The sequence below is a fragment of the Piliocolobus tephrosceles genome, chromosome 13 (assembly GCF_002776525.5).
Source record: "Piliocolobus tephrosceles isolate RC106 chromosome 13, ASM277652v3, whole genome shotgun sequence".
Taxonomy (NCBI): Eukaryota; Metazoa; Chordata; class Mammalia; order Primates; family Cercopithecidae; genus Piliocolobus; species Piliocolobus tephrosceles.
In genome coordinates, this window is record NC_045446.1 from 115,472,903 (window position 1) to 115,490,611 (window position 17,709).

The following is a 17,709-nucleotide window of genomic DNA, read 5'->3' on the forward strand; positions in this document are numbered from 1 at the left end:
CAGTGAACTGTGATTCTGCCACTACACTCCAACCTGGGTACAGAGCAAGACCCTGTCTCTTAAAAAAAAGAGAAAAGAAAACCAGTAAAACCAGTAAGCAGTGTTTACATGATTGAGGCCATATTAATATGCATGCTCAACCAGAGTGCTAAGGTTTTAGTTTTTTCTCCACCTGCCCAGTGTATAATCTCCATGCCACTCAAAGGACAGTGCTTTTTTTTTCTTTGAGACAGTCTCACTCTGTTGTCCAGACTGGAGTACAATGGTACATCTTGGCTCACTGCAACCTCCACCTCCTCGGTTCAAGCGATTCTCCTGCCTCAGCCTCCCGAGTAGCTGGGATTACAGGCGCCCGCCACCACACCAGGCCAATTTTTGTATGTTTAGTAGAGACAGGGTTTCATCATGTTGGCCAGGTTGGTCTCAAACTCCTGTCCTCAAGTGATCCGCCCCCCTTGGCCTCTCAAAGTGCTGAGATTACAGATACGAGTCACCACGCCTGGTTGGAGAGTGCTTTTGATGTCCAGGTCGAGTGGATTCTCTTTTCTTGCATTCTAACAGTCCTTCAAATCATGCTGCTTTTTAGTTTGTTTCATATTTGAACCACTGTTTTATTAGTTTTTACTTTTTCATGGCGTTTTTAGTTGCCTCTTTTTTCACTGTGGTTAAAAGAATAATGCACCTTTACTTTGCTCTTGAAATTATCCAGTTTGATAATCCATTACATCAAGCTTTTCCAACCCGCAGCCCAGGACAGCTTTGAATGCGGCCCAGCACAAATTTATAAACTTTCTTAAAACATCAGATTTTTTTCGTGATTTCTTTTTTTTTTAAGTTCATCAGTTATTGTTAGTGTTAGTATATTTCAGGTAAAGCCCAAGACAGTTCTTCCAATGCGGCCCAGGGAAGCGAGAAGATTGGACACCCCTGCATTACATCGTATCTCCTTTCTTGCTGGAAACATTGTTTCCAGAAAGCTCTTTCCTGCTTCTCCAATCTGAACAGGTGATTCTTTAAGCAAGTTGTTCAGGTATCAATCTGAGACTTCCTTTTGCAACTTGTTGTGTGTGTTAGATGTTTTCTGAATTCTACCTCTTTTTCTTTCTTGTTTTACTCTCTTGATTAGCTGAGGTACATTCTTTTTTTTTTTTTTCTTGTTTGTTTTGAGACAGAGTCTCGCTCTGTTGCTCAGGCTGGAGTGCCACGGCGTGATTTCAGCTCACTGCAACCTCCACCTCCCGGGTTCAAGCCATTCTCCTGCCTCAGCTCCCGAGTAGCTGGGATTACAGATGCCTGCCACCACGCCCAGCTAATTTTTTGTATTTTTAATAGAGGCGGGGTTTCACCTTGTTGGCCAGGCTGGTCTTGAACTCCTGACCTCAGGTCACCCACCCACCTCAGCCTCCCAAAGTGCCAGGATTACAGGTGTGACCCACTGTGCCTGGCCTCTTTCTTGTAATCTGGTAGATTGTCTGCATTTTGTCTTCTAGACCTAGTGAAGGTGTTAATTTGACAGTCATATTTCAAATTCTCCTCTCTCTGGTTCTCTGATTATTTCATTCTCATAGCATTTTGCTCCTTTTTTTTTTATAGAGGCCAAATTGTGTTGAATCTCTCTGACACACTAATTAGGATTATTTTAAAAATTATCTCCTGACCCTCAAATTATTTTATTGCCTCTGGGATCTGGTTGTTTATCTTGGTCATCCTTATTCAGGCTGCTGGTTTCTTTCAATGGCTGGTGATTCACATGAGCTCACTCATATTTCACAATGAAGCACAGTATGGCATGTCCGGTGACAAACATTGAGACTTGGTACCCATGCCCCTTTCAGAGTGAACTAAAGACATGCCTTCAGGCAGGAAGTCGAGAGAGGCCACATTTTGGAGTGTTTAGCCTACAGCTCATATTGTGCTATGGTCTGCTCAACCCCAGCGTCGTTTCTTTCTGTGTGTGGGGAAGTGGGGGGCTTGCAGCTCTAAGGCCAAGCCTGTCATTTCATAGCTCCCCGATGCATTGCGTATCAGCTCTTGCTCTTCCTGTTCACGTGGAGCTTTGCAGAGTGCCATTAGCCCCACAGCCATCCTGAAGTAGCATTCCCCACTCTCTATCCATTGTAATCGAGGGCCTCTCCTGCCACCCCAGGGCTGCGTTTGGAGTTACCAAATTTGCCTGTGGGCCAGGAGACCCTGGGGTTTTGCCATCAGGTCCTGTTGCCTCCCTACCCCCTCTGCTTTCTGGACTTCAGAGGACTAGCAAGATGGGGAGGGACGGAGCTGAGGGTTTGTACAAGAAGCCTGTCAGATCCAGGGTCTTGCTAAAGTCAGCGTCTGCCTCTCCTCTGTCTCTCATGGCAGCTCTGTGCTTTCCTAGAGACAGGTAATTAGTGGTTAGAGGCTTGCTGTGGAGTGGTTGAAGTTTCCAGTAGGATCCTGACCACACCCTTCAGCCGTGTTTATCCTTGACGTGGAGGTCTCTTCGGGCTTCACTTGAGCACTTCCAGTATCTCTGTAGTGTAGGACAGAGAACACCCTGCCTTGCTTGGCCTGGGGCCAGAGGATGACTTAAGACCCACGGCAGCCAGCCGTGGAGGCTCCACCCTCTGGCCTGGTCTCCCCGTTACCATGCAGCCAGGGTTGAGGAGAGTGTCACCCAGCCAGGGGACATCCCACAGAGGAGGAAAGAGAAAACAGATCCAGGAGAGCCTCCCACCAGCCTCTCGTTCTTTCAGGCCTTCTCTGGCATGCCTCGCGAGGCCCAGTTATCTGCCCATCACTCGCTGGCTCTGCCTGGCTCTTGTGGAGAGGACATGGCGGGTGGGCTTCAACTCAGATCATGCATTGCTGTTGCTTCTTCTGAGTGCTGCTGGGCCTGCACATCTGGGTTAAATAAGTTAAGCTGGCTCCTCCGAGGGAAGGGGAAGCAAAAGCCACAGACCGAGCCATAGAGATGAGCTCATCCTGTAGAAGCCATCAGCAACGGCTGGAAAGCAGTCTTGTTTGAACATGTGTATGGGAAGGAGAGCAGACTGTCTGTGGTTTGTGTTTTCATGTTTCATGTGCAGCAGCATTTTCCTGGGGATTTGGCTAAGCTAGCTTTGGCAGGGAGCAGAGAGGCAGCTGCTCTTAACTTTCCTCTAGATAGCTCTACCTCCCACCTCTGAGAGCAGCTGGGCTTTTGTGTCTAGACTGGGGACAAAGGGTGGCTTTATTGATTGGAGAAGGGCTTGCAGCAGGTCCTCAGGGTCTTGATGGACAAGTCAGAGCTGTGTTAGTCCGGGGCACGTCAGCCTGCTCATCTGAGCTGCAGAGAGAAGGAACATAGGCCCAGAAGGGTGCTTTTCAGCTGGAGACATCACTATCATCATTCTCGCCGCTACAACATCCTGTAGATGAAGAGCTGCTGCCCTGAACTTCACCAGGCCCCTCTTCTGGGACTTCCCCCGTCATGCCTCCCACCGCATAATCTAACACTGCCATGCTTGGTGGGGGTGATGGTAGGGTACAGGATGGTACCACAAATGTAGGCCAAAACAGCTATTGTTTCTAGTTGTGAGGAGTCTGGAAGCAAGGTCCTCTTCTGTCCCTTTGAGCTCCCCCCAGAACCTGCTATCCCGCAGCATTTGGCCACAGTAGCCCATGGTGTGGCTGTCCTCACACGGCTCTCCAGAGCCCAGGGGAGTGGACTCTCTTTCCCTGAGCTTCTCAGGAAGCATCGTGGAGAACACAAGCAGAGCATGAGCAGCGTCATCTCTGCATGCTCTGACCGCACCCCTCTGTCTGTACCTCACTTGCTCTGGCCCCTCATTTTGCCTTCTGGTTTTGCTGACAGCTGTTTATGTGTCTCTAGGAAGAATTGGAACTAGTCATGCTTCTCCTATCTGATAGGGCTGCTTGTGGAAAACATGACCCCAGCACAGGTATCCTAGGAACGGCCCAAAAGAGGATGGGCCTTTGGGATACGGGAGTACTGCAGAGAGGAACCAGACTGCTTGGGTTCAGATCTCAGCTCTGCCACTATTAATAGCTGTGTGTCCTTGGGCAAATTACTTAACATCTCTGGGGCTCAGTTATAAGGGGTAGCTTCCTTTTAACACATTTGTTACACAAGTGATACATAAATATATATAACTCTATCACCCAGGATTGATCGCTCTTAACGTCTCAGAGTATGTCCTTTCAGATTTTTTTTTTTTTTTTTTTGAGATGGAATCTTGCTGTGTCACCCAGGCTGGAGTGCAGTGAGGCAGTCTTGACTCACTACAATCTCTGCCTCCTGGGTTCAAACGACTCTCCTACCTTTGCCTCCCAAATAGCTAGGACTACAGGCACCCGCACAACGCCCAGCTAATTTTTGTATTTTTAGTAGAGACAGGGTTTTACCATGTTGGCCAGGCTGGTCTCTAACTGCTGACCTCTAGTGATCCGCCCACCTTGGCCTCCCAAAGGGCTGGGATTATAGGTGTGAGCCACTGCACCCAGCCTGTCCTTTCACACTTTTCTGTGTGTGCATATGGTATGCAGTTGCATGTGTACACACTTTTTTTTTGAGACGGAGTCTTGCTCTGTGGTCCAGGCAGGGGCTGCTCACTGCAAGCTCCGCCTCCTGGTTCACACCATTCTCCTGCCCCAGCCTCCCCAGTAGCTGGGACTACAGGCGCCCACCACCGCGCCTGGCTAATTTTTTGTATTTTTAGTAGAGACGAGGTTTCACTGTGTTCGCCAGTATGGTCTCGATCTCCCGACCTCGTGATCTGCCCACCTCAGCCTCCCAAAGCATGAGCCACCATGCCCGGCCATTCTTGCCATTCTTTTTTTTTTTTTTTTGAGATGAAGTCTCACTCTCACCCAGGCTGGAGTACAGTGGCACAATCTCAGCTCATTGCAACCTCTGCCTCCAAGGTTCAAGTGATTCTCCTGCCTCAGCCTCCTGAGTAGCTAGGACTACACTTGCATGCCACCATGCCCAGCTAATTTTTTGTATTTTTAGTAGTGACGGGGTTTCACCATGTTGCCCAGTCTATCCTAAAATTCTTTAGCAAAAAGAAAAAAACAGTTTTTGAGACAGGCCTTACTTTTTTGCCAGGTTGGAATCCAGTGGTACAGTCATAGCTCATGGCAGCCCCAAACTCCCAAGTTCAAGTGATTCTCCCACTGCAGTCTCCCGAGTAGTGGCGACCAGAGGCAGGTACCAGCACACATGGCTAATGTATTATTTTTTGTAGAGATGGGGTCTTGCCATGGTCTCAAACTCCTGGGCTCAAGAGATTTCCCCCCGTTTCAGCCTCCCAAAGTGTTGAGCCTCCACACCCAGCCACCAAATTCCTAAGTGTGACAGTAGAATAAATATATTTTTATATGTTTCAAGTCTCAAAATATATCTTGCTTGCACCATGTCTCTGGACCCAACTTGAGTTTGTGATTCACAGTTTACAAATTTGGTGATTCTGTACTGTTACCAATAGTTACAAGAGACTTTTTTAATCCTCTTATCTGGGAAACAATTTTCAAAATACAATTATTGTTTTACCTTGAGCAGTAGAAAGTTCAGCTTTAGAAACATTGTGTTTATATTCATTGTAATGTTATATATGCAAGCCGATGCATGTATTTTTCAAAGCAGGTATACTTTAATGATTAAAAAAAAAAATACACGTGATGCAAAAAGTTCTTTGACCAAATAAGGCATTCAAACAATGCTAAATGTATTAAAGTTGCATTTCTTTCTTTTTTTTTTTTTTTGAGACAGTGTCTTGCTCAGTCACTCAGGCTGGAGTGCAGTGGCATGATCACAGCTCACTGCAGCCTTGACCTCCCAGGCTCAAGCAATCCTCCCACCACCTCAGCCTCCAGAGTCGCTGGGACTACAGGCATGTGCTATCACAGCCAGCTAATTTTTGTATTTTTTGTAGAGATAGGGTTTTGCCATGCTGCCCAGGCTGGTCTCGAACTCCTGGGCTCAGGTGATCCAAAGTGCTAGGATTATAGGCATGAGCCACCAAACCTGGCCCTAAAGTTATCTTTTTGGTTGGTTGGTTTGTTTTTTGAGGTGGTGTCTCGCTCTGTCGCCCAGGCTAGAGTGCAATGGTGTGGTCTTGGCTCACCACAACCTCCACCTCCCAGGTTCAAGCGATTCTTCCGCCTCCACCTCCCAAGTATCTGGGATTGCAGAAGCGAGCCACCATGCCTGACTAATTTTTTTGTGTTTTTGTAGAGACGGGGTTTCACCATATTTGCCAGGCCGAACTTCTGACCTCAGGTGATCCGTCCGCCTTGGCCTCCCAAAGTGCTGGGATTACAGGTGTGAGCCACTGCACCCAGCCCTAAAGTTGTATTTCTACAGTTATTTATTGTATTCACATAGCAGGTTGCAGTAGCAAAAATTTTTTTTTTTTTAGTATAACTTTTAAATTTTAATTGACAAATAATCGTGTATAACGATTTCTGTTTTATGCTGTGGTGGAACTTTGAATACCTATCTGCTGATCTACTTGGTAAATTATTTCAGAGAATTGAAAATATTTTCTCAGTTTTCCTAATGAAAATTCCAGGAATTGAATTTATAATAATAATAGTGCCACACTAAAGTTTGAGAATTATTTCTGGGGGTGGCAACCGGAAGTTCTGGGACGACACATTGTTCGTGTGCCTGATGAGGTTTTTTGTTTTTTGGCAGAGTCTCGCTCTGTCCCCCAGGTGGGAGTGCAGTGGCGAGATCTCCGCTCATCACAACCTCCAACCTCCGTTTCCCTGGCTCAAGGGATCCTCCCACTTCAGCCTGCTGAGTAGCCGGGACTATAGGCATGTCCCACCATGCCCAGCTAATTTTTCTGCATTTTTTTTTTTTTTTTTTGTAAAGACGGGATCTCACTATGTTGCTCAGGCTGGTCTCAAACTCATGGTCTCAAGCAATCTCCCTGCCTTGGCCTCCCAAATTGCTGGGACTATAGGCATAAGCCCCTGTGCCTGGCCTGCCTGATGAGTTTAACACATCAAGAGATTTATGTAAACAGGGAAGTGGATTTGGGGATGAATTAGTGTCATGTTTATAGAAGATTAAACAAGTGGCCAGGATTTGGGTGGAGATGCCTTCTCTGGCTGGGCACGATGTCTCACACCTATATCCCAGCATTTTGGGAGGCTGACGTGGGTGGATCACCTGAGGTCAGGAGTTTGAGACCAGCCTGACTAACATGGTGAAACCCCATCTCTACTAAAAATACAAAAAAGTTAACTGGCCATCGTGGTGGGCACCTGTAATCCCAGCTACTCACTTGGGTTGCTGAGGTGTGAGAATCACTTGAACCCAGGAGGTGGAGGTTGCAGTGAGCCAAGATCGCGCCGTTGCACTCCAGCCTGGGAGATAGAGTGAGACGCAGTGTCAAAAAAAGAAAGAAAGAAAGAAAGAAAAACAGAAAATTAAACAAGTAAAAATGTAATTACTTATTCCATACACCAAAAATTATGCTGAAGAGAAAAAATAATCACAATAAATTTGGCAGTGAGCAGCATTTACATCATCATCGTAGCATCAATATTGAATACTGATTTATCAAAAGTTGTGGTAAAGTTGTACTCTGAGGTTGAGGGTTAGGAAGTATCTGTATATGTGTGTGTTTGTGCATGTGTGTACATTTGGTGGAGGGATGGTAAAAAGGTAAATCCTCATCTTCCTTAATGAGAAGTCAGTAAGTAATAGAAGTTAAAACTCAAGTAGGAACAAGATATAAAAATATAATTTAGAATTCTGGAAGTATATGACCAAAGAGGTGGCCAGAAGCACGGAAAGTGGTGCCTGTGAAGGAGCTGGAAATTGGGAGCAGGGAGGAGCAGAAGAGTGTTTTTGAAAACAAGCTTCGTTTGACTCTTTGACATATATGCAAGTACAATTTGAGTTAAAAAGATAAACACAATGTTAAAAAGCATGACGGGAACTCTGTAAGGAGTGTCGGAGGTGCTCTTAATATATTGTGAACATTTTCCAGGGATAGGTTTTTGAGGGTGATCCCGGGCTGTTACGAGAATGCCAGCAGGAAGGCCGGGAGTGGTGGCTCACGCCTGTAATCCCAGCATTTTGGGAGGCTGAGGCGGGCGGATTACGAGGTCACAAAATCGAGGCCATCCTGGCCAACTTGGTGAAACCCCGTCTCTACTAAAAATGCAAAAATTAGCCGGGCGTGGTGGCGTGGGCCTGTAATCCTAGCTACTGGGGACACTGAGGCAGGAGAATCGCTTAAACGCAGGAGGCGGAGGTTGCAGTGAGCCAAGATCGTACCACCGCACTCCAGCCTGGTGATAGAGCAAGACTCCATCTCAAATAAATAAATAAATACATAAATAATTAATGAGAATGCCAGCAGGAGGGTGGGACTGGGGAGTTGGTCAGTTCTCTGTCCACTGGGAAGAGCTCTGGGTAGGGGCATTGCCCAGTATCACCCATCCTGAGCAGGTGGTGCCCTCAGTCCACTTGCCAGGCAGCATGTGGCAGGAAGAGCCTGGCAAGGCCACCAGGCCTCAACTGCTGACCTGTCGTGGGCAGACGGGGCTGCTGGTGTGGGGCCCGGCCCTGAGCACCACACACGGCTGTGGGCCCTTGGGGGCCACTCCAGGCCCTGGGCCTCAGTTTCCTCATATGTAAAATGCAATCATAGTAATACTCGTTCATGTTGGTCATGAGGAGTAAATGAGCTCATGTGTGTGTCAGGCTTAGAATAGTGTTATAGGGCTGAGGTTCCAAAAGGTATTGACACCTTTAAACAATTTTCCTACTAAAAAAAAATTCCAATCCTGCAGAAAAGCTGTAAGAATAGTACAAATAACTCCCTTATTAAAGGACTTCGCCTGTTAACATTTGCCACGTTGGCTTTTTCTGTCTCCACATACATACATACAGTAATGATAACGATGGATATAAAAAAGGGTAAAATTATCAATTTCAGGAAATTTCCCATTCGTATGAGACTTCTGTGACATACAGTCATTGTTAAGTTGTGCCAGTTGCTTCAGTGCAGGGCGCCCCTCCCCGGATCCCAACCCCGGATGTAATCCAATCCCTTTAAGTCACGTCTCTTTAGTCTCCCTTCATCTGGAGCAACTCCTCAGCCTTCTTGGTCTTTCCTAACTGTGACATTTTTGCAGTGTTATAAAGCCACTCGTTTGGTTGGATGCCCCTGGATTTTGGTTTGCTGATATTTCCTCATGACTAGACTCAGGTTATGCGTTTTTGGCCAGAATTCCACATGATCAGGAGGCACGTGATGTCGGCATGCCCAGCGGGGGTGATGGTGACTCCCATGGCCTGGCTGAGGTGGTAGCCTTTTGCTGCTGTAAAGTGACTCATGTTCCCTTTGTAATTAATAAGTAATCTATGGGGAGATATTTTTGAGACTGTGCCTGTGTATCCTGTTTCCCAACATGTTTTCACCTGATGGTTTGATTGTTTATTGAGCATTGACTCTTGACCAAACTCCTCCTGAAGTTCAGCTGCAGGTCAACATCTTGACAGGCATTGAGGTAAACACCAGCATTCATTTTTTTTTTGGCTGCCAACGTAAACTTTAGCATTAGGAAATATATTGATTTGTATCAAAGAGGTTTTATTCCATTCGGGACAAAAATGCTTTTCCTGGGTTTAAAGTTGAAAAGGCCAGATTCATTTATTCATTTGTTCACTATTATTGAGTGCTTACTGTATGCCAGGCACTATTCCAGGTGCTGGGGACAATTTTTTTTTTTCTTCTGGAAGCTGCACAGTAGTTGGGGAGTCAGTCAGTCCACATGCTGCTGCGAGGGAGTGAGAAGTGAAGAGGGAGCAGGTTGGTGGAGGAGACAGGGCCACGAGGTTAGGGCTGCTGTTTTACCAGGGCTGACCGAGCCTGAGGAGCTGGCCTCAGAGCAGAGGCCTGGGTGAAGCCAGGAGCAGCGTGGCTCCGTGGGTAGGAGGGTCAGCCTGGCCGTGGGAGCGGCCAGTGCACGGCCCAGAGAGGAGCCCATAGCTGACGCGAGTTAGTGGGTCAGTGGGGAGCCGGTGCAGCTGGAGCAGAGGCCCCAAGCAGGAGAGAGGCAGTGCATGAAGGTGGAGAGAGGGCCAGGGCAAGGTGACCAACAGCCGCATAGACCACAGCAGGAAGCACAGGAGCTGTGGAGCAGGGGACAGTTTGAGGTGGCAGCCCTCACCTCAGTGTGACCCTGACTGAGGCTTTTGGTGGAGATCTGAGGGAAGCCAGGCCCCTTAGGAGTGAGTGCTCTAGGGGGCCGTGCAGGCGCACCTCAGGAAAGGCAGGAGGATGGCAGGAAGTGAGCAGTTGGAAAATAAGCGCCTGGGGATGCTCTTGCTGCTGAGGGGAGGCGGGAGGGGCTGGCTCAGTGACACACCAGTTTCCCTGCACCCCAGGTGACTGGGGCAGGCCTTGCACAGGCCTCGGCAGACCAGGGCATGCTCACAGGCCAGGTGGCTTTCTGATCTGGAGCAGCCAGGGGCTGAGAGCCCGGCTGCTCTCCAGCGCCCACTCTGCCTCTGTGTCCTGCCCATCTGGCCCCGACTCTCAGGGGGCTCCACTGCCCAACCCAGGCAACTGAGGCAACAGTGGAGAGAATCCAAGCTAGCCTTGGTGGAGCGCTTTTCTCTGTGTGAGGCACTTCCTGAATCTTTCCTTCTACTGACTCATTTAGTTCCCCCAACAGCCCTGGAAGGTCGGTGCTGTTATTGTTACCCCAGATTGTAGAGGTCAGGAGACTGAAGCCACAGAGAGGGTCAGTCACTTGCCTGAGGTTACACAGCTAATAAGTGCAGAGCCAGGACTTGCATCTAGACTGACTGGCTCGAAAATCTCTGTTCTCATCCACCAAGCTCCACTGCAGATGTATGGATTTCCCTCAGGTCCACTGCAAGGGCCAAAGTGGTGCCGTTCAGTCTACTTCAAGCAGTCTCCCGCCTCTTGAGATCTTGGTGTGCCTGACCTCTGACCTCTGGCTTCTGGCCTATGACCCATGACCCTGAGCTGTCAGAGAACAGAGTGAGAAGCAAGGAACAGTTTTTTGCTGCGTTCTCAGAGAGTTGTGAGGAGGTCTTCATGCCCCCTTTTCAGGGTCAGATCCAGGGATTCCCAGGATTGGGTGACATTTATTTAGCACCTCCAGTGATCCAGGTGACATGTTTTATTTAATGTAAACAACTCTGTAAGGCAGATTTGATGACCACCCTTTAATCGGTGAGGAAGCCAAGGCTCTATCTAAGACGTTAAGCCCCATGCCCAAGGGTACACAGCTAGTATGGAGAGTCATGTGGCCAGCCCGGGGCCAGCGTCCATGTCTTCCCACTGTGCTGCTGTGCCTCCCAGAGCTGATGGACTGGGATGTTTGATGGGACAGAAGCCATGTGCCTGGTATGTCATCTCTGTACATCTTCACTGGGACTTGGAAGTAGAAGTTGAAAGTAGCCTGTGGTGTTATAGGAGCGCTGGCTTTAGGGTAAGAAGGCCTCAGTTCCAGGCTCGCCTCTGCCACATTTCACAGTGTGATACTGAATGACTTTTTTGAGTCCTAACCCACCCTTTTCACTGATGTATGAAAGTGGGGTTAAAACCACTTATGACCTCAGACCAAATATGAAAGTATAGATTGATAGTTCTTAGCTGGGTTTCGCGGTGTGTGAGCGAGCATGAGGACGTCGTGGTGGTAAAATGTCCCTGCTGGGTTTTCAGCTCTCTCTTGGGTTTCTCTGGGAGAGCCTATCTGAACCCAGATTAAGAAAGTCAGAGGGGAACCATGGGTCTTTTGAAAAAGATCCAAGCTGATTTCGAAATACCCTTAAGATCTATGTTAAAACACTATGTATAAATGTTAGAGTAATGATAACAATTGTGCCAGATGTTACTCAAAATAAGGGAAAAGACTTAACCAAAACCAGGTGGTTTTGGACCAGGACGCTAGCCTAGAGTCTGTTTAGGAAAACTGCAAGACATCCTTCTAGTTTAAAACTGGAGTTCTCACCTGGGGACAGTTTTTCCTTTCAGGTGACACATTTGGCAATGTCTGGAGATACTTTGCGTTGTCACAACTTGGGGAGGGTGCTACTAACATCCCAATAGAGGCCAGGGATGCAGCTGAACATCCTTCAATGCACAGGACAGCCCCCGCAACAGAGAATTATCCAGGCCAAAATGTCAGTGGTGCCGAGATTCAGAAACTCTGGATTAAACATCCCAGCACTTACGTGGTATTTACTGTGTGCCAGACATTGTTCTAAGAACTTCACAGGTAACTGACTTATTTAATCCTCCCAGCCTTGTGACACAGGAGCTTTTACTATCCTCATTTGACAGATGAGGAAGTAGGGGCACCAAGAAGTTAAACAGCTGAACCTTGCTCCTGGGTGATGCCAAGGTCCCATTTAGGATAAGGAGCAGGCAGAGCCAGTACTTGAACTCAGTCTGGCTCCAGAGTCTGTGCCTGGAACCACTACGCTGTGCTGCACTGCCCGTCATTAAGGGGACTACTGGGCTTTAAACTATATATATATATATATATATATATATATATATATTTTTTTTTTTTTTTTTTTGAGACGGAGTTTCACTCTTGTTGCCCAGGCTGGAGTGCAGTGGCGCGATCTGGGCTCACTACAACCTCTGCCTCCCAGGTTCAAGCAGTTCTCCCGCCTCAGCCTCCCGAGTAGCTGGGATTACAGGCATGCGCCACCACGCCTGGTTAATTTTGTATTTTTAGTAGAGATGGGGTTTCTCTACGTTGGTCAGGCTGGTCTCGAACTCCCGACCTCAGGTGATCCGCCTGCCTCGGCCTCCCAAAGTGCTGGGGTTACAGGCGTGAGCCACCGTGCCCAGGCTTTAAACCATATTTTCAGCTTTGGGTCCAGAAAGCCACATACCTAGAAATTTGGTATGTGAGAAGAGTTAGGGACCTCTCATTCCTGTACCTGGTAGGTGGAGCAGGAAGGGCTGGGGTTTGCCTGACGAGGGGCCCCGTGCTTTCCAGGTTCTGAGTGTGGCTCAGCTCATGAATGCAGTGGCACAAGGCACTCTGTGGGAGTGGATCTTGGGTGCATGATCCTCTTGGATTTTGGCTTCCCTCAGGGAATCAAAGCCAGGGCGGGAGATCTCTCCTCACCGTGGTGCCTGTGGCATAGCGAGTGGGCATTGCTTCTGTGTCACGGGCTGTGCTGTGTCGTTGCAGATGTAAAGACGACCGTGGTTTACCCTGCCACAGAGAAACACCTGCAGAAGTACCTACGCCAGGACCTCCGCCTGATCCGAGAGACGGGAGATGACTACAGGAACATTACTTTACCCCACCTGGAGTCCCAGAGCCTCAGCATCCAGGTGACTGGCTGCATGTCTCAGATGCAGAGCACTGCTCCTGTGGCTGGTGCTTCCTCTTACGAGTGTCTATTGGGGTCATATTAGGGGCCAGGCGCTGTGCTAGGTGAGGGGATGGGGGTACAGTAGAGAGCATGGTGGACCGAATCCCCACGTCGTGCAGCTTACATCCCATGCACAGTCACACAGTGTGTGACCATACATAGATATCTCAGGATCTGTATGCTCTGTGAGATAATGAGGGCTGCGGAGAGAAATGGGCAGGGTAAGTGCGACCAAAAGGCCTGGGGTGGGCAGTTGCCATTTTATATAGCATGGTCAGAGAAGGCTTTGGGGATGAGGGAACTGATGCTGGTCTTGGTCCCACCTGATATGCTTGGGCATGCCATGGAGGCTCTCTGGGGACCTCACAGCAATCCAGTCCTTTGGAAGAATGTGTGTCTGCTCTGCAGTAGCCCCGATCCAGCCTCAGGATGACTGTGCCATTGCTTCAGGTCCATGAATGGGTAAAAGGCTGATGTTGAGTTAGTGCCACCCAGTCCAGACTCTTATTCCTGGTTTCACTTGTGGCAAACTGGCCTGCAGGAGCTCAGTCTCAGAGTAAAAAGCTCTTCCCTTGCCCAATCCCCCTTGCATTCGTCCAAAAGAAGGCAGGACTCCATTGGCCCTGGGGATTTGGTGCAGGGACTCCATTCACAAGCTGGCAGTCGTCTGGCCAGGCCAGATGCAAGGCCATTTAGCGCCAAGATCCTGACTCCTCCCTGGGCCTAGGCCCAGTGCCAACTGGAGCCTCTGCCTGGAACTGGCCCCATGTGAGTACTCAGAGTTAAATATGATTGATGCTTCTGGACGAGTCAGTTTCTTGCCCACTCACTGACTCTCACACTGTTCCTTGTCTTTATCATTCACCCTTGTTCTCTTTGAGCATTTCTCACTTTTCTCCCCAAGATTCAGGTCGCTGTGGTGGAGGGTGTTGTGACGTGAGGAACTCACAGCCACTCCTCCCTGGCCCAGAAGAAGGGAGGGTGTGCTGTGTCTGTGGGCACTGCAAGGTGAATTGTACTTGAGAGGAGTAAGGAAGGGGAGGTTGGCAGGACCTGCAGGAACCACGTTTCCCTGGGAGACCTGTGTGCTGCCAGCCGCCTTCCCCAGCCTGGTTCAGCCATGGTCTCCCTGGGCAGCAGTTGGCACGGGGTGCATCTGGCTCAAGCTGACTTGCTTTTTTTTGTTGTTGTTGTTTGTTTGTTTGTTTTTAAAGTCCCAGCACTTGTTCTGTTTTCCAAGTGGAAAGGAGCTATGTCTCCACCTTCTTAGAGTTTCTGCTGTTCAGGGTCCTAGGGAATCTCCTGGAACAGTTGTTCTGTTGTGCTGGTTGCACAAACCTGAGATTCAAGTAAGCAAGGCCTGATGTGGTTGGTGTGAATAGCAGGGATTACAGGCGCGCGCCACCATGCCTGGTTAATTTTTTGTATTTTTAGTAGAGATGGGGTTTTGCCATGTTGCCCAGGCTGGCCTCAAACTCCTGAGCTTAGGCAGTCTGCCTGCCTTGGCCTCCCAAAGTGCTAGGATTACAGGTGTGAGCCACCGTGCCTGGCTGTGTATATTCCTTGCTATACACCATTCTGCAGTTCCACTCGGAGAAGAGCACACTGAAAACTCCACTACCCTTCCATCTCCTGACTGACGGGAGCGGTTCATGTATTCCTTCTTGGCTATTTCTAGTTTACAAGCACTCAGCTTAACTGGCAACAGTCATTATGTTTACTGAGTACCTACTATGGACCTGGTCCTCTGCCAGGCTTTGGAGAGTCACCAAGATGATGAAACCTAGACAGGATCCTCACAGTCTAACAGGGAAGATAGACTTGTAAACGGGCAGTTGTGACAATGGGATGAGCACTCTGATCCCTAGATGAGCTACCGTGCTGATGCAGAGGGACCGTGACCAGCACAGACAGTCGGGACTTCGCAGGGAGAGGATCCTCCCCTTGGATCTTCTTACAGGACAAATAGAAATTTACCAGGAGCACAAGGGGAGGGAGGAGCAAGTCCAGAGGCACACAGAGCTGGAATCATCTGATGCTTTGGGGGAGCTGCAAGGAGTTTGGTGTGACTGGGGCTTGGGCTGCTGGAGGGTCAGAGGGGACAGCACAGAGACGGTAGGCAGGGGCCAGGCGGAGGCACATGGGCTTTGTCCAGGGGGCCAGGAGTTCCTGAACCTTGCTGACCATTAGGATTGCCTGGGGATTTTCATAAATACTGAGCACGGAGCACTCTTCCGTATCTGCTGAATCTCACCCTTCAGGGAGTGGAGCTGGGAATTGTGCATTTAAAAAAACCTCTCTCTCTCTCTGTCTCTCTCGTATCTCTGACAACCATCAGATGTGAGAAAAGTTGCCATAGGCAGGGAGGGTGCCCTAAACGGTTTTAAGCATGTGGACAATATGGTCCGATCTGCAGAATTAATTGGTGGCGTTGAGGTGAGCATAGAAGAAGAAGACTGGGAAAACCCAGTACGGGTATGAACCAAGGTAGGGATAGTGGGGAAGGATTCTGGAGCCATTTCAGAGGTAGGTCTTCACAGGGCTGGATGGGGCTTAGCAACTGGTTGATGTGGAGAGGGGAGGGAAGAGGTTGGGTGATGAGTGGATAGAAGGATAATTCATGACCCAGTATAGGGGACAGAAACAGAAGAGTGGGTCTGCATGGAAGACAGTGAGTTCAGTTTGGAATTTATTGAGTACTTACTATGCATAGTGCCAAGAACTGCTCTAAGCATTTATGTGTATCACACCTCATTTATTTATTTATTTACTTATTTATCAATTTTTGAGACAGAGTTTCACTCTTGTTGCCCAAGCTGGAGTGCAATGGTGTGATCTCGGCTCACTGCAGCCTTCTGCTCCCAGGTTCAAGTGATTCTCCTGCCTCACCCTCCCAGATAGCTTGGATTACAGGTGCCTACCACTACGCTGGGCTAATTTTTGTATTTTTAGTAGAGATGGAGTTTCACCATGTTGGCCAGGCTGGTCTCAAACTCCTGACCTCAAGTGACCTGCCCACCTTGGCCTCCCAAAGTGCTGGGATTATAGGTGTGAGCCACCGTGCCCAGTCTCACACCTCATTTATTCTTCACAGCAGCCATTTTGGAGACAGGTCTCGAAGCCCGGCAGTCTGGTCCTAGTATCTGTGCCCTAAGCCAGAGATACCATTTGACTCCTTAGATGTGAGGTACTTATAACTTCCCAGTAAAAACTGCAGTGGATGTCTGGATCTGGAGCCTTCGAGATCATCTAGTTACAAATGTCTGTTTGTGAGTCATCCAGCTAGACTTCAACCTCAGCCTGGTGTTTGGATTCTCTGTCTGTCATCTAAGAGCAGCGTGACATTGTCCTTAATTTCAGAGCCTTGGTTTCCTTGTCTGAAAAATGTAACTAATGGCTCCTCCCTCCTGGGTGTTGTGGAAGTTGAGAGAGGTGCCATGTGTCATGTGCCTGCTATTGTTTCCAGCACAGAATGATGCCAGGATGGTAGCCACCATTCTCTACTCCAGGTAACTGTTCAGAGGAACAGGCACAGCAGTGTGCAGAGCTAAGACACCTGGGAGACATGTCCAGGCCACACATGGCTGGAGCAGAAGTGCAAGGCAGCAGCCAGAAGCAGAGAGCAGGAGGTGATGAGGAAGGAGCAAGATGCCTCATGGGAGGTCAGGGCGGGAGAGAGGGTACCGAGGGAGCTGCTAGTGTCACCCACTGCAAAGAAGTCCAGCCAGGTGAGTTGCAGAAAGCTGATGGTAGCACCCACTGCCCAGTTTATCCGCAGGGCTGGCCAGGTCTCTCGGGCTTGGTTTCAGATGGTGGCACTCCCCATTACATAGCCCTCTGTATGTGTGTGAATTTTGTTCTTTCTTTCTCCTCTTTGTCTTATCTGGGCCTCTGGCCTTGAAGCTTCCTGTGGCTGCAGCTCCCTGCCACTCTCCCAGAGGCCTCTCCCAGGAGGCAGCATGTACCCTGGCCCAGGGCCAAGGCTCAGGGGCCACATACTCATGGTTGGAATCGGCTGACCCAGCGTGAACGTCCTTGCACTTGCATTCTCCTTACCTGTAAAATGGGGACAATCTCCAGGCGCGGGGGCTCACGCCTGTAATCCCAACACTTTGGGAGGCCAAGGCGGGCAGATCACTTGAGGTCAAGAGTTCGAGACCAGCCTGGCCAACATGGCGAAACCCCATCTCTACTAAAAATACAAAAATGAGCTGAGTGTGGTGGCACACGCCTGTAATCCCAGCTTCTTGGGAGGCTGAGGCAGGAGAATCACTTAAACCTGGGAGGCGGAGGTTGCAGCGAGCCGAGATCATGCCACTGCACTCCAGCCA

At 49.0% G+C, this 17,709-nt stretch overlaps 1 protein-coding gene across 1 annotated transcript in view; it reads left to right on the forward strand.

The window, feature by feature from the left end:
- Positions 1–17,709, forward strand: part of DCPS (decapping enzyme, scavenger) — a 41,389-nt gene that overhangs the window by 11,875 nt on the left and 11,805 nt on the right. Inside the window, 1 exon segment of the mRNA XM_023208599.3 lies at positions 13,192–13,337. Coding sequence (XP_023064367.1) covers positions 13,192–13,337 — 146 coding nt within the window.